Source organism: Nomia melanderi, chromosome 11, assembly GCF_051020985.1.
Source record: "Nomia melanderi isolate GNS246 chromosome 11, iyNomMela1, whole genome shotgun sequence".
NCBI lineage: Eukaryota > Metazoa > Arthropoda > Insecta > Hymenoptera > Halictidae > Nomia > Nomia melanderi.
In genome coordinates, this window is record NC_135009.1 from 2,520,760 (window position 1) to 2,547,296 (window position 26,537).

At 31.8% G+C, this 26,537-nt stretch overlaps 2 protein-coding genes across 8 annotated transcripts in view; both read left to right on the forward strand.

Moving 5' to 3' along the window:
* LOC116435237 (neuronal calcium sensor 2) overlaps window positions 1-26,423 on the forward strand; it is a 158,400-nt gene extending 131,977 nt beyond the window's left edge. For all 6 annotated transcript variants that reach the window (XM_076372098.1, XM_031994626.2, XM_076372097.1 and 3 more), the window contains 2 exons: window positions 8,810-8,938; window positions 16,842-26,423. In XM_076372098.1, the coding sequence (XP_076228213.1) occupies window positions 8,810-8,938; window positions 16,842-17,018 (306 nt within the window). In that variant the 3' untranslated portion in view covers window positions 17,019-26,423. The remainder of the gene's footprint in view (window positions 1-8,809; window positions 8,939-16,841) is intronic.
* Nca (neurocalcin homolog) overlaps window positions 1-26,537 on the forward strand; it is a 484,597-nt gene that overhangs the window by 430,302 nt on the left and 27,758 nt on the right. The window lies entirely within an intron of this gene.

The following is a 26,537-nucleotide window of genomic DNA, read 5'->3' on the forward strand; positions in this document are numbered from 1 at the left end:
CTGTTTTGAAATAGTTATACTGTCCAAATTTGATAGACATTTTTGAAAATTCAATACTTGCGTTAGAAGTTGATCATCCTTTAAAACGAGAGAACTAGTAATTGACCATATGTTAGTCAGCAGTTGATCACTTACAGGAAAATCAAAAACACTAAAGGTGATTACTTTAATATTGTTTATTTGCAACGATTATGAGAAATTACAAGTAAAAGGACAAATACAAATGAAAAGAAGTTAATTTCTTACCATGAATTATACACCGTTTCTTAACAACGTTAAAGAAATTACAGTACAGAGGCATACAACTAACGTCAATGAAATAAATTGTTAAATTTTACGATAAACAATTTAATTCAGGTAAAAGTGTTTCGGAATTAGGTCGGTAGATGCAGTAGCATATCTATCGCCCCTTGATTGAAAGATTATTACTTTTAAAAACTTTATTCTTTACGTTTTCCTGAAAAATGATCAACTACTGATACTATATCTTTGACTTTCGGATGATCTTGCAAAATTTCAACAATTTTTTGTTTTTAAATCTGCTACTGTAGCGGTAGGTGAGACGTTTTCAGTAAATACCAGACATTTTCAATAAGGTTCATGTGTGAAGAATATAAAAAAAATTTTATTGCTCGAACAATAAACTCGCGATTATAGAACATTATATATAACTATGAAAATATGTAATATATATTTACATCTTTAAGTTGTTAATAGAAATTAATATTAATTACATTTTGGCCTTTTACTTCCACGATTACTGCCAGAAAACTATGGGTGGTCTTCATTTTTTGATCACGGATTGTGCTTCGATTTATTATAGAGAAGAATAATTTCAAAATATTTGATACGTATGAAGAGCTTATAATACAATAATCAATATGGAACACTAACATAATTTATACAATATTTTATTCACTCCATAAGTACCAATTTCAAAAAATTTTCAAAAAATTGATCTCATAAACGTTGCTATTGAAAATCTGATTTTTCAGATCCCGGTGGGTAAAGTATTAAAATACTGCTTTGTCAAATTAGAAATGCCATCTATATGCATATGACCATGCGTCATATTGGGAACCGTAATACATATCAACTAGAATTGCAGTAACATATCAGATAATATGCTAATACAACACCTAAAAGTTTACTCTGATAATTCGACACGAAAATCTGTTTAAATAAGATGTAGAGGATGTGGCTGATTAAATACATTTATCCATCTTGTATCCATTTTTTGTAGTAACTAAGTGATCAAGGAAGGTTGAGCTGCATAGGTGGCAAGTTAAAATTTGCGTTCATCTAATATTTTGAGGTATTAATGATTGATTAATAATTAGTTTACAATTTTTTAGAGAATATAAATAGCTCATACTCTACCTTAACATTCTCATTTCTTTGATTAACTTAATATTTTAAACTTTATTATATCGCATACATTTATCTTGTATTCAATTGATTAATCTGTATCTGAAATGTTTTCCTTAGAAATGATCAAATAAATAAATTTATTAATACGTATTATAAATTATAAGTCAATCAAAATCTTTATAAATGCACTTTGCAATTTGTAGGATAAAATGCAAACCATTGCAACATTGCAATTTAACTGCTCGGTAATTCTAGCATTGAACGACACTGTTTCAATAACTCTAACAATATAATTTACTAATTAATTTTTATTTTCTGAAATATTTTCATGTTTCGTAAATAAATGTCTACTAGAAAAACATTTTACAGACAAACGTTCTGTTAAAACGACGTTTCATTTAGTAAGACCGTCCATTGGGTATATATTTATTATTTCTACAGTTGTATAATTCGTGATCATCATTTCAAGTGTAAACTACCACAAAATTATGTTAAGTACGTTCCTCCACCTACTACCGTTAAATCTGAATGTACTGAAGAATTCAGAAACATTACAAGGCAATTTTTACATGGTAATCATAAAAAAAGTGTATGATATTTCGAGCATTGTTTATAAATACATAAACGAAAATCTGAGTTTATTAAAAAAATTATTTAATGTTTCTGTAACTCGAAAATAATAGTTAAATAGAATGAACGTTTGCATGAATTTTTTCTTATTTTAATATACTGAATTCATCGATAAAGTTACGACTGTATGTGCTGATGCACTTTGTACATGTAGTCAGAAATGGCCATAGGATTTTAAGTTGAAAACCGTAAATACAGAACTGACCTAAGTACACTATCTCGTCCTACTTCTGCAAGACTGAACCTACACAAAATTTCCCATTCAAATGGAAAGTCACTGGTCTCTCTTTTGAAATAATGTTAAAAATAGCGGCTCACGAGAAGGGGACACTGAATTGAACCATGATATGAATTTCACTACTGATCTCCGTACTGTAACTTCATATTTATGGAAATGCAATATAAACACTTTATTTCCATGTTTATTCAAATATATCAAAGCGAATTTAACCCTTTGCACTCGTATGTCATGTTGGAGATGACGAATTCTACCGCTATAAATTACTTTAATTCATTTCCCTGAAAATAAATACAGGTTTACACCCAACAACATTAAAAATAAATCAAGTGCAAACGATTAAAGCCCAAAATATCATAAGGTATTACAGAACTATGGTCTTACATATGAATTTTTATAAATTTAAAAAAATGGCAGTACTATTGTATTAATTGCGAAGGTTACGTTGCGACTAAACAAGTAGTCAATCTCAAAATTCCAGATCCGAATTCCACTCACGTCTAAAACGTTTTGTACACTAGTATATATGTCATTATAAAATATTATTATAAAATAACTCCTAATTTTACGAGAAAAAAGCTATAACATTTTTTAGTTTTTATATGTTTTAAAAGCTTGACACATGTATTTATTCATATTTCTGCCTTCATTAATGTTTCTGAACATCGATGGTCCTATTCTACTGTTTATGTCCTAAAATAATTTAATGTATATTAATACTTATGTGTACATTAATACGATGTGTTTAATGCATCGTAATTCTACGTAAACCATTATTATACGTCATTATAAAAACTGTATTCAAGAATAGACAGTTGAATGTAATAATCATTGGTAGATTTGAAGAAAAGTACACTTAGAATTTGCTTATTTATAAAAACTGCGAAACCGAATACGTACTAAAATTTAGGTTAGTCGAGTATCAAATATTTCAAAGCTGAAACCAGCTCTGAAAATAAATATGGAATTAAAAGAACGACTGTCTCTAAAATTATCAAAAAATAATTCAGTTATTTAAAATCACATTTTCTATAGGAAATCTGTAAAAAGAATAAATGAAGTTCTTAAGAGTAGCTCATTAACCTTACGCTGGGAACGTTGAGAAATGGTTATCGTACAATGTGCTTCATGCATTGAGACACCTCCGTAAAGCCTACACTTGAACCCTATCGAGCATATGTTGGTTGAATTGGTGAGGAGACTTAAAAAGTGTGAAATATCGTCAAAAGAAGTATTAAAAACTAATATACTGAAAATATGGAATACTGTAAAATAAAAACCATTAAAAATATTTGCACGTACATAGCATGGAACATAGAATATTAACATTAATCAACACCAAAATAATGCACGAGTTCGAAAAATATTGTCGCTCCTATAAACCGTACGTTTGTATTTCTTGTTCTAATAGTCATTTGTTACAATATTTTTTTACAATTGCAATTCCGTTATGTGAATTTTATTTTTTTGAAAATTATAAATGCAATAGTTCAAAGACTTCCGTGAGTATATACCGTAGTATGTATTAGTATAATGTATTTAAAAATGAAAAATCTTTATTTTTATAAGAACAATTTGCTTTAACTTTTTTTAATATAGTTTTCAATAAATACAATTATCTTCTATCATGTTAAAAACTATCCGATTTTTATCGAGATTCTAACTATTTATAAATAAGAGAATCTAGCTTTGAAGAACAATTTCATCGTTTCACATTTGAGTTATCGTAGTTATCGCCTATTATTTTGGCTGCTCTTCGGATTTACAAAGCTTCATCCAGATCGGAATCGAACAGTTTGCGACTCTTTCTTGTCAGCGAAACAAAAGCTATCTCGTTATCATCGAATACCTATCAGTTGTTTTCACGAAGTCCTATTCTAGTGCGGCACAAGAGTAAACAACGAGGAAGAACAACATTGTCGACCGGCTTATGAATACCACAATACCAATTCGGATTTCCATTATCAGTCGCAGTTGCGGCAGTTGTCATCGTCGAAGCCAAAACTGTTTCAATTCGCGCAAGCGCTATTTGCCACACTCCACCTTCATTTCAAACATCGTATTCAAATGAGCGGTGGATTATAATGGAAATGCAATCACAAATTCTGCCTCTTCTGGTAGTTCAACGACAGCTGTTTTTACCTGCAGCGGCCGTATCTTTCTTCCCTTTTCGTTTGTTTCCGTAAACATAATTCTCTACTTTCTACTGAAATTGCCAGAATTACATAAAAATAGAATTCGTTTATGAACCTTGAATAATCAGTGCGAAAGGAAAGAATGGGTATTGTTATATGCTGCGAATACTGTATACCTGTGCTTTCAACCCTACAAAAATATAACAATTAAAAGTGTGTGTAATGTCTAACAAATGTGAACAAAGACGAAGTTGTTTAATGCAGTATTTTTAGCTATAAATTCAAGGACATTAATAATAATAACAAGAAAAATATAAGATTGGTGAACCTTAAGTTATGCATCTTGATATTTGATGCACAAATCATGTCCGTATTACAGACGATTGTGTTTGATTCATGAGTGTATTTATATCACTAACATTTATCATTTACAGAGTGCAGTTGAAAATATAAGTGAGGTAAAGACAGTTCGTTACATAAAAATAAGCAAACATGTGCGCTAATATTTTTTCATCCAAAGTTGACAATTAGTTTTCAGAAAAATTAATTTTGAAAATCTACCGCATACATGCACAGAGAATTTACGGAACGATCTGCATGAGTTTTGAGGTACATAGTACAGCAACCTTACGAAAAAAGTTGCGAACCAAAAATAATGTGAACTAAAATTACTGCATTTCAATTTTCTTTACTCTTAGTTATTATTTAAATATGTTTACGTATTATAACGTATAATAATAATTAATACTATCTTGTCTGGACAAATTCGTAGAATAATGCAAAACTGTCACTGTTATAGTACAAAACAGGTTTTAAAGTTGAAAATTAACATTTCCCTTTCAATCGATTTTCTAAAAATACATTATTTTTATATATGTATTTGTATATTTTTATATATATGTATGTATTTTTTATAAATTTATAAGAAAAATCTGTTAAATATTAGAAGTAAAATACAGCTAAAATGTATTGCGCAGCGTAATCATTAGAAACAGTTCAATTTCGATTATAAATACAACTGAAAGAAATTTGTTTGAGTTAAACTGTTTAAACCAATTGCACAACTGAAAAAAACGTTAAATTTGTGCATAGCTTTCATTGTTATGGCTCTCGATTATAAATAATGCCCGTTTACATGTGATTTCAACTTTCTGCAAATAATGCAATTCGCTTTAACAAGTGGTCAATGACACTGATACTGTTATGTCTCGCAAGCTGTTTCACTATTCAAATGTGCTTTATTCATATCTTCATGACCATTCTGCCAAAGGAACAGAGTTCTCCATATTTGACCACGCTATAGATTTCCTCCGACTTCGGACCAGTTGACGGAGCTTGTCTCCATTCAGAGCTACGATTATAGGTTTCTCCCCTTTGCTCACCCGGTTAACCCAATCGTCCGCCGTACAGTATTCCGTGATCGCAATCAGATGAGGAAACGCTAAATTGACCAGTGCGAGATAGACGGTCAAATTAACCCTCTCTGACGAAGTTTTTGGAGCTTGCAAACAATTAATTTTTCTATTATTTCTCAAATCTGCAAGGTGATTTCAATCTGCAAACATGCTTCAGTTACGCGAGGAAGGTCCTGTTATTATCTTGAGGCAAAAAATGAATTCAAACTGTAAAGATACATATTCATTACATCTTATTACAATATTTCACATCTTCTTTAAACATTTTCAAAGAGATTTTCATTATTTAGGAGTTACGTGTCACAAAGGATTAGTAGCTAAAACTCATCTAAGCATGCTCGCTACCGTCTTATACTCTCCCATGAGTTTCTATGGGAGTCTGTAAGCATTTTATTCGCTCCACTATATTTCAACGATCAGTTATACAGAGAATCTGTCGAAACCAAGGCGTCAGGATTGCTCAACCGAGCATCCCCTTGCCTTTCTATCCACAAATGACAAGTCGGACAATTCGGAGAGTCTTCCAGAAGACGCAGTTCTTACATTCTGAGCCAATCCTAAAGCTAAATAGTCACGGGGACAAGAGAAATAAGCCGCACGCTCCATCTTGGTTCTTCTAGAATCCGTAATAACTGAGCCTTCGTGTTCCTTATCTTCTCAAACATAGTGTCAGTGTATTTCCGAGATTCTCGTGATTAAAGTGAGTCTAAACACGATGGAAATCGTACTAGTTGTGCCGACTGAATGTAATTAACGAAATTAAAGGTTCATTTCCCCCAAATTGATAAAACTAGACCGATTTATATCGTGTTTGGATTTATTTTAATGAGAAGAATCTCGACATTGCATCGGTACCACGACTGAGAAAGTAAGGTTAAAATTATTGCAATTGAAATTTTCTTTATTGCGCGTTTATATTTAACGCGAGCGATGTCGCTTTAAAATCCCGCGCCTCGACCCACGATGCTTAACTGACTGTGTCTATCCCGTTCTGCTCATTGTATTCATTTTCTGTCCCTATCTATTGGGATCACGTTACAGCGAATAGTGGTGAAATAGTAGGGATAATGCAATGGAATTTAGCCGAGCAGATTTTGTGAAATTTAAGTGAGCATTACTGTATTGTCCTTCAGTTTGTGGTGGATAGGCCTGGAAGCAATGTGACCTATAGCAATGTGTCCTAATGCTACAAGTACAAATCGACGTGCAACGTTAGTTTCGTAAGAATCCGTTACATTTAACTGATTCGTGAGGTTGAAGAACAAAACTATTTTACGAACATCAAAACCCGTTACTTTTCTCAATGAGAGAGCGTTCAGATTACTATGTGCAGTATCGAACCGTAACGTAACCGACGAGAATAAGAGATGCAAACTTTCATTTGTAACGCAAAACAGTCTATTCTACATCTTAGAAAAGTCTTTAGGCGAAACGACGCGACGGCAGTGATGCGAGTAGTGGTGCTAACTGATGGCAGAAGTTGGCCAGAGGGCCAGCCCGTTGGTAGGGTCAATATGAGAAGTGGAGACACTCGAGAGGTCAGGAAGAGCAAAGAGCCGACTTGCCCTCCACTCCGGTCTATGCGACCCTCCTCGTTTGTCTACCTCAGGCGTCAGGCGACCTAGTTGTGCTCCATTGTACCTATACTGGCGATGCTTGAAATCCCCTGTGTACCTGACGTAAGAGGATTCCCAGTACCTGAAAATCACCATGTCGCCGCAATCACGACCTTATTACCCTTTTAAATCTCATGCATTTGACCGATCTGCACATTGGAAAGAGACTCTTGTTCCTTTCAGTTGCATTAAAATGGAATCGTTCGAGTTACGATTGATTCCAAATTAAACGATCAGAACATACTAACGTATTCCATGTATAAGAATTTGGAAACTATGTTATTTATTGATGTTAATTATTTAAACCTTTGGGAATCTCTGTAACACCTTTTCTCCAAGAGAAAATCGAGAAAAAATGGAAAAAAGGAATAGATTGCACTAACTGCTTGTTAGCATCATTTTTAGTTTTACAAAGGGAAAATAGTCAGTTTTCAATATCGAAATTTAACGTACGCCGATGTCGTGTAAACTCACAAGTTTCAATTGTGCCAATTATATTCCATCAAAATGGTGGAGAAGGTAACAACTAAAACTTTCGATTTCGCATTCTCAACATTTTCTGTGATCACACTAAATAGTGAATTTTTTAAAAAATGTTTAACTCTTTTTTTATAATTAACAAGACAAAATATGTAATATAAACCTACAATGCAGCTCTCACGTCTAGACTGAGCTCCGACAAACTAAAAGGGCATAGGGGCAAGGGGAATCAGCCGCACGTTTTACCTCGGTTCTTCCAAGAAACAGAGTAGTCAAGTTTCGATGTCTCTGTGATTCAGGACGATCAACCTATCAATATGATAGGCCGTCGCCACGCTGAATCGAAATCGGACACTAATGTTGGAATTTTTGTATTGTACATTTCACTTCATCGTATTTCGTTTCATTTGAGTTTTTTGTTGTGCGACTCGGCCAATAACAAGGACGTATCGAAATTGAGCCGTCATAACTACTCGGCCAAGCACCACGAATGGACGTCTCCACTTGCCCCTGTGCACTTTTAGCACGACGGTTGCCGCTATAGACGTGGGAGCTGCACTGTACCATTTACTTCGATGTCTAAATACTAATAGAAACTATTAGAAGTATACATTACGTCCAAAAAACGGCTTTAATTTGAACACAATTCGTTAAACATGAGTCTAATTTTTCATCCAAGTCATCCAAGTCATCCAAGTCGGTGAGGAATTAGTGTTTTAAATGATTACCAAATATAATTTTATAACACTGATAAATAAATAACTATTTTTCATACTTTATATCGTTATTTGATATGAGAAATTTGATAAAGTTATTATTTATTTTCCGGGAACAAATAAACAGAAATTCCTTTATTGTACAAAAATAAAAATACTATTGCCTTTGTTTGTCCTACTAAAGTGAAATTATATTTTTTTGTTTCAGGAATTTCTGCTAGCTATTGACGTAACGTCTAGCGGAACACCAGAAGAAAAACTGAAATGGGCTTTCCGCATGTATGATGTTGACGGAAATGGTGTTATTGACATACAAGAAATGACAAAAATTGTGCAGGTATTAAATTATAATTTATAGTTATGCATTAATAGAAATAAAAATATGTATAAAGAATAGTAACTTTGTATTCATGTACATACACTTTGCTTTTTAAGTAATATATAATTTCATACGCTAACATTTCTGCAAGTTGATTACCTTTGGAAATGAGTTTAATATAAGCAAATAATAAACGAAAGTTTTGTGAACCAAAACAAATAATAAACGAAAGTTTTGCAAACTAAAAACACTCTAAATTGTTAAAAAGGGGTGGTGGAATTTCATCTAACAACTGTAAAGAACGATTTTTTTCCTTTCTATAAAAACATGATCTTCCAATTTTTTTATTGCATTCAAGAAAATGAAAAAATTAAAAGTTTATATAATAGTACAGTAAAAAGAGTCAAAATTAACGCGTTGAATGTCATACCGAAAGTTTATAGTGACCCCAACCAAATCGAATTATTATAATTCACTGAATTAAGCGATGATTATTCAAAAACATTACTATGTTTACATTATTATAAATTACGCTAGCCAATACTACCAATTCAATTAAATAATTTGATGTTATGTTTTTTCATTTTGTATATTCTGCTCTGTGAACACATGTAGCATTTAACGTATTAAGAAAAGTAAATATGTTGGGTATATATATTGAAAAACGAATAAGTATTTGATTCAGAAAGATGAGAGAACAAATTTGAAAAAGTTTATAACCAATTTAACTAGCAAAATCAACAAATTTAAAGTGTAAGTAGCTTGGAACATCATATGCATTTTCTCGAAGCAGTATTTCTTAAATTTGCGAATGCGATAAGTAGACAACTAACTTCAATTGATCAATTAATTTCAAGTAAAGGTTATTTTATTCGTTAAACGTTAAACTTTTGGAAAAAAATTTATTTTCAAGATACTAAAATATAATGGAAAATACAGCAAACTCCACATAATTTAACGAAAACGTCAATTATCCATAACTGTATTGTCCAACAAATTTTAACTTTTGTTTTGTGTTTTAAAACTGAATTTAAATCATTTTTTCAACATGTACATATTTTAGCAAATATAATTTTGAAAAGAAAATTAAATTTTTAAATTAAGAAATTAGTCGTGCGTTAAAAGTTATTCAACTGTTTTTTGTAGGAAATGATTCTATAAATTCTATCAAATTCAGTAATAAATATTTGTTTAACAATATGCACATTTAAACATGCTTAAACCATTTTTAAAGCGGACAAAGGTCTTTTCATATTGATATTTATGAAAGCTGTCCGATAAGTTGGTGCAAAAATAAAGAAAACGCAAGTACGTAGATTCTTTTGGTTTATTTTAAAAACTAAGAATTTGACACAAAATTTAACTTTGTTACACGACAAAGGAAATTCTGCTTGTATAGGTACTATGAAAGGAAGTAGTGATATGGATTTTGTTTTTAATCAAAAAAATTAACTGCTACGGGCTACGTCGTCAGTGACCGTTAATATCAAACATCACTTCTTATGCCAGCGAAAATATTGTATTCCCCCGATTGAAAACAGCATCTTATCAGTTTTTATTCATAATCTCTGTGTGGACAGAGTCTACTTTGTCGTATAGGGTATTTAAATTTTTTTCCAAATTCTTTTATTTTCAAAATAAACGGTAAAATATCCGCAAAAATTGATGTATAACACATATTTTATTCATCCTGAAGATTTTTGTTTTCATTTTTTTTTTATTTTTAGTGTTTAAACATTCATAATGTGTGAAAATACATATTTTTCATTCCTTTTATTTACGCATGTATAAGTTTTATAATTAACGTACAAATGGTATTTGTAGTTGAAAACTTGATTCTCAAAATTGTGTCTGAAAACTAAATTTCTATAAATCATTATGTAATGAAGGATAACGGTTTTTAAATTTGTATTCAAATGAAAAGGAGTTAAATCCATTCAAAATATGTATATCCCACACATAAATACAAACTATAAATTTCGTTACCTTTTTTTTAAATTGATGCTTCGTTTCTTAGCTATTAACAGTGGTAAATTGAAAACCGAACATCGTAAATATTCAACTAACAATGAATGTTGATATCAAAGTAACGAAATTGACAAATTTTATTTTTATATTATTATTTATAATCTTGTGTAAATTTTACTTTTTCGCCGGAAAAACTAAACCTTCTTGCATTAATGTAGTTTAATTCATTTAAAAATAACTGTATAAATAATTCCATTGCAGAATGTATTGCTTAATTATGAGTTCACCACGATTTTACTTATGTTTTAAATATAATTCTATAATGTGTTTAATCGACATTGAGAGCTGGTATATTACAATTGAAATAAGGTAAATAAACAAGCATCATTGCTTTACACATTTACATCAGCATCAGAATATAGTTTTTACAATAAGAATAGAGAAGAAATAACTTTTGAGAATTTGTTTTTATTGTAACTTGTAGTCAGCCAAAAACTAATTAGCTTTAATTTATAACGTGTTCTTGTACAGTGACTGAGACTGTCCAAAAGATCCTGGCGAATGATAAATGATAGGGTCCTGAATCTGATCCAGCATTCGACTGATTAGAGTTTGACCTTCTGCAGTACGTTCTTATTCCTAAGATCGTGTATAATCATATAGTAACAATGTTTATGGTTTCCAATCTGTGCAAACATTTTCTTATGTTTAAAATTGCCTTTTGTTGTTTTTTTGTTGATTGAAAAAATTGTTCAAATATTTACTGATTTTGTGAAAAATAAGTTAAAAGTATTTATAATTGAATTTAAAATTTTAATATTGAAATGTTTATTTTATAAATATTTTATAACGAACGTTAGCTACATCAAAAATTTAATTATAATAATTCACTGATCATTTATTCTTCATATAGTATTTATCGTGTCCTCTGTTACATATAAAATTTCCATATATTAAATTATTTCTTTTTCAGTTGTTTTATGTATATGTTTGAAATTTTAATTCTCCTACATTAATTGTCCCAATAATATATACGTTTATTAAGACTTTACCTCTCTGTTAGTTTAGGTTATCAACTCATTTAAAATTGATCTTGAAAATAAAAATATACTCTGCTTTTTTACAGAATTTAACATCATCTGAGTTTTTAAATCAACAAACAGAACATTTAATTAATAATATATTATTTAGAACGGTTATACAATAATATTGACTTGCAGTATAGACCTACATTATTCACGTGACTATAATCTGTGCTCGTACATGGTACAATCATTAATACTGAGAGTACAATACATAGTTTAGATGAACTAAAGTTGGCGTACTTGAAAGCGGTGATTAATACTGTCTCGAAGGGATATCAAGATTAGTTAAGAGCTGATTAAAGCTCTCACTATAGGACACTAGGGATTTGTTACAGTCATCTTGATAAATTAAAAGATATTGAGGGGTCCAGAGCAAAAGGAAACTATCGCGTAAAATCTTAAAAAATGAGATATTTGTTTACTGTGATACCTCTTGGAGTTATTTTCCCCGATTTATAATTATATGACAAAATTTTAGCTTGTATCTTTTCTCGTGTATATTAATAGTTACTTTATAAGTTTTGTGCAAGAATGAGTTATGCCACACATTATTTTTGCCTAATGTCCGATATTAGCTGCAAAACTGAAAGATATAACTTCATTGTCTTTCATATCGTCTATGTACCGTGATTTCTACAAAAATCAAATATGTACCACAAAAATGGAATGGCAAAAAAGAACATATGTAAAAATGAAATTTACAAAATTTGTTTCCATGTAGCTTTTTAAATTTCCTTTCAAACACTCACAACTTAAATTTCTACATTTAAGAAACTTTTGCCAAATACTTAGTCATAATGTTAATAAGCGTAAATAAACAAATAGCAGTCTTAATTATGGAATCTCTATCGAAACACAATTTCTTGTAACAGCCTTAACCCATCGCAGTCAAATCCGACTGTAACAACAACTTGGAACTTTCATATTTAAAATCGAAAGCTCCCAATGAATTGGATTATTCATTGGATTAGTAATAAGAAATTAATATGTAGTTCTCTCTTTTCTATTTAAGATTTCGGTACGAAAATTCAGTTTTTCATAGAAAGATTTTTAAGAAGTTCAAAAAGTTCGTCCGCAAAGAGTTACCTCAAAACGTTACTATTGTGACATACATCTCTCACTTGGATATAGTTATCCCGATGGGATCTAAGGAATTGCTTAAATATATTCCGGCGTTGTTGGAACTACAACATTCCCACGATTAGTACCCGAAAATTGATACTACAACTGGGCACTAATCGTGCAGTGATATTGATTCCAAGTCGGAATAAAATCTAAATTGAGCTCCTCTGTTTGTCCTTTGTCAAAAAGGATGGTGCGAATGAAAGAACAGGAGATCCAAATTTCGGAACGATCAGAACAAACAAATGAATTAGGGAACATAAATGTAATGTTAACATTTTCTATTTTTCACTTTTATTAACCAAAACTTTTATCCACTGAATCGTGAGATTTTTCTTATTAAAACGAAACCAAACGCGTTATATTTTGGAACATATTTACTTCTTTAATAAATTACAGTAATTTATTTTCTTCCAGTAAATTGTGATTTAAAGTATGTCGTGTTTGATCTTGTTTTAATAAGAAAAATCTCACAAATGCGTCAATGAAAGTTTCACTCACAAAAAAACCCTTATAAAAGAGTTTTTTATCATTGCACTAATTTGTCTCACCGATACCTACCACCACTAAATAACGTATATCACAATTGCTCGGCCGTTGAGCTTGATGGCTCGCTGAAGAGTCTCACCTCTCAGTAGTGGGGATGACTCAGTTGATCCTGGTGGATTACTGTAATACTCAGTAATGCGCAGTGGTATTTACTAATTCTGCAGATCGGACCGGGTACCAATGGTGAGAATGCTGTATCAAGCTACATCTACAGCCCGTCTCTTATATTAGCCAAGCCAACCGTAGGTTTAAAAGTGCAGAGGGGCAAGGGGACTCTTCCACTCACAACGCTCGGCTTTCGTCGCATGATCATTATTGACACGCGCTGAGGTCCGAGCGTCGTGAGTGGAAGAGTCCCCTTACCCCTCTCCATTTTTAAACCTATGGTTAACTTGGCAAGCATAAGAGGCGGACTTTCTAATGATTGTACTTCCTTGTCGTAGCGTGTTTCTACACCTTTAGTTTGATGGTTGATGTGTTGTCACAATACACAGGAGGAATATTCCCGAAAAAAAGGATGGGATCTTGTCCGGATCTAGAGGAAAACCACAGTTGCTTAGGTTTGGTGTTTTATTGAGTTACACGATGGAGAGTTCAAGTTGTGAAAACGTGGTAGTAACATGGTAGTAAAGAAAGAATTTGATAGTAAAGAGGGGGAAACATTTGGGCCTTGATGATTCAGGTTGGGGGTAGGAGTGACTAAAAATCTGGACCTCGGACTGCCAGCTATAGTTACACTTAGTCAGATGTACAAAATGTTTACGAAGTGGTTAGGTTTACAAGTTAACTCAATTATAATGCTAACGAGGCATTTTGGTATGCATAATTATTGTTTTTAGACAGGGCTGATGATGACCATGTTTTCAGGTGACGCAGGCATGGTATGATGTCATGATGGATATGATCAATGATATCAATAATAATAGTAGTAATAATAATAGTTATTATGAATGCATAGGGTGTTTAGTGGGGTAGGATTGTAACACTGGACTCTGAGATAAAGAAGCTGCCACAAAATTATTTTTAACCGTAAAAGAAAGGGTTAAATTTTTTATTGAATCACCGTATTCTACTCATCGCGGAGGCAAATAATCTCAAAGGAACCATGGCTCAAAAATAAATAGCTTTCTTGCAAATCGCTGTTGAACTTTACGTGAGAGAGTGAAGGAACGCGATATTGATTGTCTTTTTCTGATACACTCCGTCCTTAAGGAAAATGGGATCGATATTGTTTATCAATCGGCTGTCACCGTGGCGAATGGTATGGTCGTTCTCTGCTGGGCAACGACGCTCAATCGTCATCAAACCGAAGGTGTAGAATCACGCTACGACAAGAGAATACAATCATTTCTTTCCATCCGATACATAATTAACTGTTTGCAATATACATGGTGTTTCTAAATTATTGCGCATAAGTGATAGAGTATATACAACTCACTAAACTGAGTAAAAAACTCCAGTGAACACAGGTCCAAAACTCAATAGATTTTTAATCGTCATCGAGATATCAGCATCCAAAATTGCAGGTTTGTCTGTACTCAACGAACAATGCAACTGTCATGCGAGAATAAACGAACGCAATATCCAGGGTCCTTATTCGTTACACGATGGATTTCCGGTCTAAAAATATAAATGACATCGTTTATCGATCGAGTTGTGGATTCACAGCTGAGAACACGGTCATCGCACTCACTACTTTCCTTAGCGCTCCCATGCGTTCTTATGGAAGGCTAGAGATATTTCACTCGCTCCACCGCATTTCAATGCTGAGTTATACGAAGAATCTGTCAAAACCGAGGCGTCACGGTTGTTCAACCGATCATCCTCTTGCCCCTCTGCCCACAAATGTCGCGACAAACTGTCCATTGAGTACCATCACTACTGACGAATCGGTAACTTCGAATGCTGATATCTTGATAACGACATACGCTAAAAATTTAATTTTTATGGTTAGGAAGCGTACGAATGTGGATTTCAAAAATATTCTATTTAAAAATTGTGATGTTACCTTTGTAGAACGTTTCAAGGTCACATTACGGTCAAATACCTTCCGTCATGATATGTAGTATTTCATAGCCTGTAACTTTTGTTTCACACATTTGTTCATATCACTGATATTTTTTGAGATAATTCGGTGTTCTTATTCGATGCCGGTACATTTTTTTTAAGTTAGGAATTAAAGAATCGTGTGTTGGAATATATTTTACAGAAGGTTTGTAAAATCGATATCTGTAAACGAAATTCTTTTGCTACTGATATTTTTGAGTATAAAGTTAAAATTTTCCAAGTTACGCATGTTGGTATTTTGGTCCCTCATAATAAAAGGTAACGTAAACTCCGAAAAATCCATTATTATAATAAGATTATTTCATTTTTTGCTTTTGTTACGTTCTAGAGGTGTATTTTGTTACAATCAATATTCAATAAACCAACATTATACGTACTAATCTAATTATGAGCACATAGTGATTGCATGTTGTGGGAAAAAGAAATATGGTAAAATTTTTGTGTATACGTAAAGAAGTATGCTTTATTCGTTTACTTTTAATTTTAAAATGCTACTAAAGGTCATATATGTATTATTTTTATATATAGTAGCGTTTTAAAATTAAAAGAATTTTATTAGCTTTTAGTAGCATTAAAACATATCTTCGTAATACATTTTACATTCAATTAAATCTGTTCCTTTTACTTTCACATTTTGTCGCAAGTAACCTTATTAGTTTATCTACATTTTACGCAACAATTTATATTACGAATAAAAATAATTTATGTTGCGAATCTATTTTTAAAATGAAAAATAAAACTGAGGGACCAAATTATTATCTTTTCCTCCATTACACCAAAGATCTATTTTTCTATGATTTTATTCAAATACAACGGTGCACTTTCATTTTTGCAATAAATCAATTCTTTTTACCGTTCTGCGAACAAAAGTATTACAGCAGGTTGTTTGAAAAATGATATGTCGCAATGTATTTCAATGTTTTAAATATAACAATATGTCTTGTTGAAAGAATTTTCTAATGAAAAATTGATCTTTCTACGCTATAATATGTATTTATCATTTATTTCATAACTTTCTTCGTAGTTTTAAAACAAGAAAATGTATCTGCTGAAAAGAACACACTTCTTTATATTACAATTCAATGAATTAATCTTCTATCTGATAATCATATTTAATTTTCTGTTTCCAGGCAATATACGACATGCTTGGAGCATGTTCTAGTAACAGGCCAGTGGACAGTGCAGAAGATAGGGCTAAAACTATCTTCGCGCAGATGGACGAAAACAATGACGGTCAGCTTACCCAAGAAGAATTCTTAAAGGGTTGCCTCCAGGACGAGGAACTTTCCAAGATGCTAGCTCCCTAATTTCAACACTTTCGGACCAGTCATTTCCATGATGTCCCATCGTCCAAAGATATTCATGAAGTACCAAACAATTGAGCAACATCCTCGAAAAGAATTTGAAATACATCTACACCTTGAATGCGAATGACTCTTAGTAGGAGGTTCTACGAAGGAACGGCAGTTATCGGTGTGGTTCGACGAGAATTTGTCCGAACGCACAATTCCCAGACACAGTCGACAAAAGTGACGACCAAACTTGTTCCCTTATTAAAGGCTGATCTTGAGTTGAATCACCGAATTACGTAACCTTCCGAAGGATTCGTTCGAGAATCATTTTACGGATTTAGATTCGACCGTCATCGACGCGGTACAAAAGTCATGTACACTCTGGAGACGTAGCACGCGAACCGAAGGACCGTAGGTCGACGGCTTGTACGAGGGACACCGATGCAAGTAAAACACACAGCCGAGAAACGGTGCCCTGGACACTTCGAGCACCGAGGAAATCAACATCAACGATCAACCCTTTAGTTACACTAGTTACGTTAGCACATCGGCATCAAATAAAAGAGTTCGATGAAATCGCATCGGTATCGTTAACCGGTGCTGCTATGACAACTATCGTAAAATTGATGTTTATGGTAAACGTAATTACTAGACGTAATTCGACGGGATTTTTCAATGTTTCGAGATCGAACAACGAAGGCATTTTCGCTCGTTTCGAACTTGAACGACAACGACGAAGTACTAGAATGTCTTGTGGATAATGATAACACAACGAATTGCGAGGTGGTAATGCCAATAAGTGGAGACTCATCAGTATCGTAGAAACTTCCGTCGTTGCGTACGTTTGTCTTATGATTATTTTAAAAGCGGACGCATTGGTGTTTAGGTTCGTGTTTATTGGAAATACAGAAAACACTGTTCACAGTTCCCATAAATGTTACCGTTATGCTTGCGTGTTTGATTTTCCGATCGTGCACAAGCAAGAGTCTTTTTTACATAACACAGAAAGCCACATTATACTGACTACGATCAATTTATATATATATATATATATAGACCTGTTACATTATAAATGTTATGAATTATAGAATACCATATATATCATGTTACATATGCACACGCATAAGTACATACATATACATGTGTGTGTATGTAACATTATGTTCGTAAGGGTCATAAAAAATCATTTTGCAATGTGCATCAGATTCAATATTTCAAGCGCAGGTCCATTACAAAAGAAAAGGAGTCCAGTAAAGTATTACAAGTACGAATATGATTTGGATAGAGTGATCATGTACATGATAGAGTGAAAACTAAAAGGTAACTTAATTCGTAGCTTAGTGTTAGATCGTGATCAGTAACACGTGACCTGTTTGCAAAAGAAATCATTCTATAAATTACATAATTCGCAACTAATAAATTGGTTTACAATAAAGGGACTTATTGGAATCGATTGTCAAATAATTGAATTCTACGCATAGCGGTTTCCGCTACAGCTTACTGGCACACCTACAGAGTTTTACTATTCCCTTATTCTTAGGAAGGTGTCGCTAGTTTTATTTACATCTAATATCTCGTTCGACTAATCTACATGTTCGTTCGGTTATGTAGAAAGGAATAACCTTACTATTAACATAAGTAGCTTATTTGTAGTTGGTTTATGACGGACGTAAACCCGAATGAAATGTTTAGTACTCGACTTAAAGGTGTCTGTCCACGAAAGTGTACAATGCATTTGCTTCTTCTTAAGACTAAGTAGTAAAGAAAGCAAAAGAAGTATTCTGAATTTCTCTTCTGTCACTTTATTTTGTACTTGATTCCGTTGTCCTCTTTCAGTTGGGTCTCTAATATGAATTTTTCCCTTCGAATTGTTAAATATTTTCTAAGCTGTTTTTATTTTATAAATCAATCAATCGTTTTCCTTTTCCTTTTCGTTGAGGATTTTAATGCTGTTGAACATTCGAAAAGGAAGTCAGAGACCAGTATCTACTAGCAATAATATTCGACCAAACGTGTATTACTATTAGGTCGATATAGTAGGAATGTAATTTCTTCTCTTAAGCAAAGAGTGTCGTTAAAGTACTTAAAATTTATGAATTTATAAATTTCTTCTAGAATATACTCTCATTAAGACATTCTCAAGAGGTTTATAGCGCTAATATTGATCGTCGAACAAGAAGTGGCTATTTACTTACGTACCGATATGCACGCCGTGCAATCGAAGTACTCGGAAAAAACGATTGCACTAATCACGTAGTTCTAAAGGTATATTAAAATGTGTGCATAACTTCAGGAGTCAATTATTCAGATGTAATACGGGAAAGGTTCGTATAAACGTGTGTACTATTTGACTTTGTTTCCGCTTTACTACCATTCTTGTATTTTCATTGTTTTCGTTGCAACTAAGCTATAGTAATGATCGACCAATCAGAATGCTACTTACAATTTGTAACGTGTGAAAAATTCAAGAAGAAAGCGTTGTCATATTCCGAGTTTATCTTGAAGACAAACATTTACGAAAATAGCACGCCAGCTCAGTTTCTACAATAATCTCTGAAATACAAGTGTGTCTGTAACTCGGAAACAAACGAGGGTCACTTTCTATGTGCTTAATTCATGCCTGAAATTAAGACCACATGTTTCGGTAGATCCTGTATATTAGGCTAGATACATATCATTGCCTCCTCTTGAAAAGTAAATCGAAGCAATAACTTCCACTTCCCCTTTTTTCACTTCTTACTTGCTTCGATCAAACTTTCCACTATTTCAGTCAATTTTAAACGAGAAAGTATCCTATTGATTCACACAATATTTCGCATAGCGCGCGCTTCTTCTCGCGCTGGTACACATGTCTTAAATGTATTATAATAAGAAATGTATATATACTATTGGATATAATGTATAGGAGAAACAAGACCTACGTACGTGTATATTTTTTCGCTACAGTTTTGTAAATCGATCATGTTTGCTGTTTTAAAAACATCGTCATGGTGTTGGTTTCCCTTTTGAATTATGCCGCAAAAGAACTTCGCAGGAAGTAAAACCAGAAGAATACGTTATTTCCTTTTCGTTTGCTCGGATCACTGGTAGACCAATGATAACCCGCGCGCAACAACATCGCGAAGGTAGAACAGAGAAATACAAACATCTTGGCGCTGTTCTTCAGTTGTATTCCTAAGATCAAGATAATTTTTGTGTTTTACGTTATTCATTGATTAAATACTCAGTTTCTAATCTTCTGCACAATTTTTAATAAACTGAAGAAGAATACACAACAAAGCATCACGAATTGAAAGTGCAGCAATGACAATCGAAATAATAAGTTTCCTTGTTGAAAGAATCGATGAATTTTATAAAGCTTAAAAAGGAACCTAAAGTGCATTATATCTTACGAAAGCATCTTATCAATTTAGTTAGCATTATTGCACATAGAATCGAAAAAACAGCGATGACATCACAGAAATCTTTAAGTGATTCGTTGATCTTGAAAAACGATCATTTTTCATTATGAACGAATACAACAGTATGTGACTATGCTACGTGTCTTTGACGATCATGCTATATATGTAAAACATAATTTTCAAACTTTTCCAGCATCAACAACCAAATTATCAAATTTTCATACTGTTTACATTACGAAATATTTTAACTGTCTTCAATATATGATGCCATAATAAATTCATTTTACCCAGTTTAGAAAATTATAAGGTAAAAAGTTACAACCTATCACACAATTAGGAAATGTGTTTTTATATGACAAAGAATAATAATAGTCTATTATCATGATATGAAATCTGTTTAAATTCCAATGTTCAAATAACTTTACTCTTTCATCGTATTTGGCTAATCGATACAAAACTTTTTTAATCGCTATATTTACTCTTACTTTAATAGAAATGCTCATATCTATGCATGGTATTTCTAATAATTCCATTTTACGTTCCATGTGATTTAGAATATATGTAATCTACTATTCGTGCTGGAAAAATATGCAGAACGGTGTCGATTTTGCTTTAAAAGTTTGAATAGCCACAACTAAACCATCGTGGCACGTAAATGTATCATTAAATACTTTCAACGTATGAAGTCGACTCATTCCAAAAGAATGAAATCTTATCGTTCATATGTAATTTTACACGGTAAACGCATTACTGATCGTCATAGAATCTGTTCCAAGTACCACGCGAAGGTGGAGTCAATTCAAAGTAAAAATTTAACGAAACAAGGTAAAAACGATAAAGATAATTACAGTGCATATGAGAAATTTAACTACTTATGCTATTCCTGCAGTTTATGCAATTTTATATTTTTCTACGCCACTCATTCTATCATCCTCTCCCGCTCTCCTCAATCGCAAATATTTATCGCCTATTAAGACAGTGTTGTCACCAATGAAATACCTATAGTGCAGTCAACAAAAAAATCGATTTGTCAGACTTCCTAATTTGCAGAGTTCAATGGAAACTTACCCTTTTTGATGTTGTTTTTACGAACTACTTACAAAGAAACCTTTACGCTTTAATGAATTTTTGTTTTCTGGAAGCTAGGTTCTGGAAATGTTGATGACCGTTGAAACTTTAAAAACTTAAAAGTCTTCTTTACTTAGCAAAAGTGATTCATTTGTTGACTCTATTACTGGTAATGTTGTCTCCCCGGGCACACTATACTACCATAGGTCTTCATAACACGTGTATGTACACTTATCGCGGCATCTATTCGAAACAGACTGTTAATCCCTTGCCCTATGATTTGTTTCTTAACTTTGATCAATACAACCACTTTGTCGTTAATAATTATATTTAAAAAAGACAAAGATTGTAAGCATATTCTGTTTATGTTTGCTTTTAAGTATAATGGTTGAAAAATAATATTTACTTTCGATTCAAATGAATCGAATAATATTTATATTTACTAAACCATGTTAAAATTCTTCACCACGAGTCTGACGCGTTGTTATAAGGCAAGGGGTTAATTTATAGAATTGATATTGAGTGCAGTTTATGTTGGTATGTTTACTATAACGGTGTATAGCAACAAAAAATAGGATATAAGAATCTGCATAAAATTCTCAGCTTATTCTAGATAATACTGTATTAATAATCTATTTTTTTCTGCTACAATCATCTTTTCTTCATTCCTTTTCCACGACACATTCTCACTATTTTGCAGTCATTCGATAATTTACGAACCATCTTACAATTATAATATGTATAAGCGACGAAAATCAAACTCGTTAACGGATTTAGAAGAAAATGACATTCTATTAATGGAGGAAAACTTACAGCAAATTCTTCATGTCCGAGAAACTTTCATAATTTCTTTATCATATAAAAATTAATAATACCATCGTTGTTTATGATATGCTTTCTACAAAATAGATTCCTTGTCTATACGACTATGTGCTTTTGATAACGATCATAAAGCTGTAAGGACTATCCCTAGCAATCGTTCTTTTGTTTCAATGGATTGGAAATCTAAAAATCGTTCATCGAGGCACTAATTTTCTAAGCAGCTTAAGGTAATGAAACGTGATGAACTTTGTATTCCAAGCAAAACGACAATCATATTAATGGGAAACTAAATTATATCCTTAAAAACAAAACAACAACGCGACAAAAATGTTGAAATACGTATCAAACTATACGTACGAAGAATGTTATTACTGTTACAGCTTTATAAACGTTAGCAGAAGTACATGAAGAAGGTTTTTTTTTAAGCAAATGAAGTATAAATAGCAATAGTATTCTTCAATTTCAATGTAGCGCCGAAGAATTTTAGGAACCACGCATTTGAAATCTACCACGTACTTTAAAAAATTTAATTTTTGAATTAAATTTGAAATTAAAATGTTTCGCTATATCGAACGAATTTACAATTTTCATAAGTTTCCGTTCTTTAATTATAAATTTAATTTTAGAGTTTCACAAAAGAAGTATAATTCGCAATGACACTTGTCGAACTCAGTTTGAACTCGGTTATTTTTTTAATGTGTATATTTAAAAGTCAACTAAAATGTAGAACTTCTTTTCAATCTGAATTTCAGTTTCTTTTAGAATCTGAATGAAGATCATGTATCTTTTAAGGTATAAGTAACGATCAATACTATCTTCTTTAAGAAAAAAATTAAATACAGAACTTGAATAATCGTAAAAGAATTAATAATTGGATCAATGCATTAAATCGGTTAAAATAGTCATATTGGGAATTATACCTGTTGCGATATGATGCTTCCAATTCAAAATGAAAGGCGAACATTTGTTTACTTTTCCGACTATAAGTACGATTATTATAATATTATTTACCGCAATGGACATTACCATAGTTTTAAAGTTTGCTAACACTTACTCATTAATGAATTCAATTTCTCAATCAATGACAACAGTTATATTTAACGCAATCTTTGAAGCCATAAAATTAAAAAATAATTGTACATATGTTTATTTATGATTTGATAATTTATTTATTTATTTCCTTTAATCTGTCCTTTATGGTTCTTACTTAAGAGAAACGTCAAAAAATGTATATGTACTTCCTGACCGTTATGTTTCATATATACAGTGTTTCAAAAATATATGTCACGACCAACCACCTTAGCTTAACTTTACCCTTCGATTTGATGTAAAAGAATGTAAAAAAGTGACCATAAAGTTCATTCTGACTTGAAAAAAGGTAGTTAAAATTTTGTATTGCTGCACCGTGCTCTACTCGTCACGGAGGTAAATAGTCCGAAAGCATGATGGGTCGGAAATTATTCGTTTGTTTGCAAATTGCTGTTAAAGATCCTATGAGAGGGTAAAGGACTACGATATTCAGTGTCCTTTTCTGTTACACGAGTATCGATTAGTTGGAGCAGCGAATGCAATGACTGCGTTGACAAAATGACAAAATATAACGCGATTTGACACAGGATGAAATCCAATGATGTCAAGTCCGGTGACTCATCGTGTAACAGAAAAAGACACTGGATGTCGCGATTCTTTACTTTCTCATGGGAGCAATTTGCAATGGCAATTTGCAAGCATAAGAATAACTTCTGTCCCATGATTATTTTCAGAATATATACCTACGTAATGAGTGGAACACTATACAACAATACAAAATTTTAACCCTTCTTTTTAAGGTCAAAATGAATTTTGCGGTTACTTCCTTAAATCTTTTACCATTAAACCGAAAGTGTAGAATCACGTTGTGATCGTGACATTTTATATACAATCATCCTGCACAACAAAACTTTTAAGAACTCGATATTAACACGTTGAATGCCATGGGAGTCACCGATAATTCCCGATCGAATCAAATTACTGTAGTTCACTCAATTAAACGATGATTATTTGTAAACATTTCTATATTTTTTCCATTTTATGTATTTTGCTGTATGAAATCGTGCTGTATTCAACGTGTTAACTGTAATCGCAATCGCATTCTTTTCGCATTCTATCCCGTGAATATCTCTGATTTCTTGTTTTATGCAGTAATTCTTTCAAAACGATGCTGTAATAATTTAACTAACTGAGAAACATTATATTGTTTGTAAGCCGCCGTTCAAAGGTGTGATTAATTAGAGAGTTCACGATTAATTAAAAAGAATAATATTATTTTATAAGGATATAATAGAATTTATAGAACCAATAGCTAAATGAATTGTTTGCGTTTATTTTGCTATATGGAATTTACGAAATTTCGCATAATAATTTAATATAGTGTAATAATTTCATAAAACAAATTTATTATTATTGTTATATTCTAACGTCTTATTTCAATGAAAACTATATAAAACAATTTTTATTGTTATCTTACAATAGTATTGACTATGTATTGACTTTGTACAAATAATTTAATTAAAATATCGGTTCACATAAAAACAATAATATGAACAAGATCATTGTTATAATCAAAATTTAAATGAACATTTTAAGCTTTTTGCATCAGCTTTATGGAAAGTTAAATTTTATATACATAATATTGTTTCACACTTTTATATCTTATTTGAATGTATTAACAATACTGTTCACCGAACAGAGTCTCATTTGTCGCACAAAATATATAGCTCAAGATTAAGCCAGCAAAATTAAATCAATACTACGATTCTATATGGATCATGAATAAATCGAAAATAAATATTAAATGATGAACTAGAAATAACGGAATATGTCTGTCTAATAACCTATTTGTCTTAGAAGGCAGTTGTTAGTGTTGTTTGTAACTCACATCTACAAATTTCTGTGGATTATCTGCATATAGATATATCATTTTCATATTGCTATTATATTCCTAATTTTAAACTATGGGGATAAAAACATTCCATCAAATATACCTGCTAAGGAACAAGACCAATCTTTGTCGAATATTAAATCATACAGAAAGAAAGAGACATAAGAAAAGAAAATTCAAACGAGGTTTACAACCGTACTTACGATTCTTCCTCTAAAAGAAGTTTCTAATAAGTTAAATTAAATCACGATATTGAAACTCATAAATAGAACGTAAAGTTTGAAAACTTGTAGAATGCTGTTAAATAAGTATATTATACTTACGTGTAAAACAATGACAAAATGGTGACTTCAATTATTCTTATTATCAAACTCTTCTTAAATATTTGTATTATATTACCTATACATTTAATTAATTATTCATCTAATGTAATTTACATCGTAGTGTTGTTGACATGTGAAAGATTCGTTATACATAAATATTTTGAATCAGTGGACCTGTTATAGTAAATGTAATTCGGAAAAGTATAGCAAATTCATTGTTAGAAATAAAATTTCCGTTTCATTTTCTATGATACTAATCGTAAAAAAAAATTGAAGTTTTTTTTACCATAAACCAATTTTAAACTCGATCATTGTTCGATATTGGTTTAGTTATTATTATACTTAAACCAAAAAAATAATTATTTAATTGAGTTTTATGAAAATATGTCTATTTTTGCCGCATAACATCGCACTGAACATTCTTTGAAAAAATTCTTCCAAATTCATATTATCAATATGATAGCGCTTAAGACTTATAATAAAAATCTGTTGAATATTTTAATTTCCTTTATATTATTAAGTAATAATAATTGTTTCACTTATTATTGTGTCTGCTCTACCACACCACTAAAATTATTTTATGACTGTTAACGTGTTATTAATAATAATATCAATATTATTATTATTATTAATAACAATAATATTATTATTACTACTACTACCACTACTACTACTACTACTACTACTACTACTACTACTACTACTACTACCACTACCACTACCACTACCACTACCACTACCACTACTACTACTACTACTACTACTACTACTACTACTACTACTACTACTACTACTACTACTACTACTACTACTACTACTACTACTACTACTACTACTACTACTACTACTACTACTACTACTACTACTACTACTACTACTACTACTACTACTACTACTACTACTACTACTACTACTACTACTACTACTACTACTACTACTACTACTACTACTACTACTACTACTACTACTACTACTACTACTACTACTACTACTACTACTA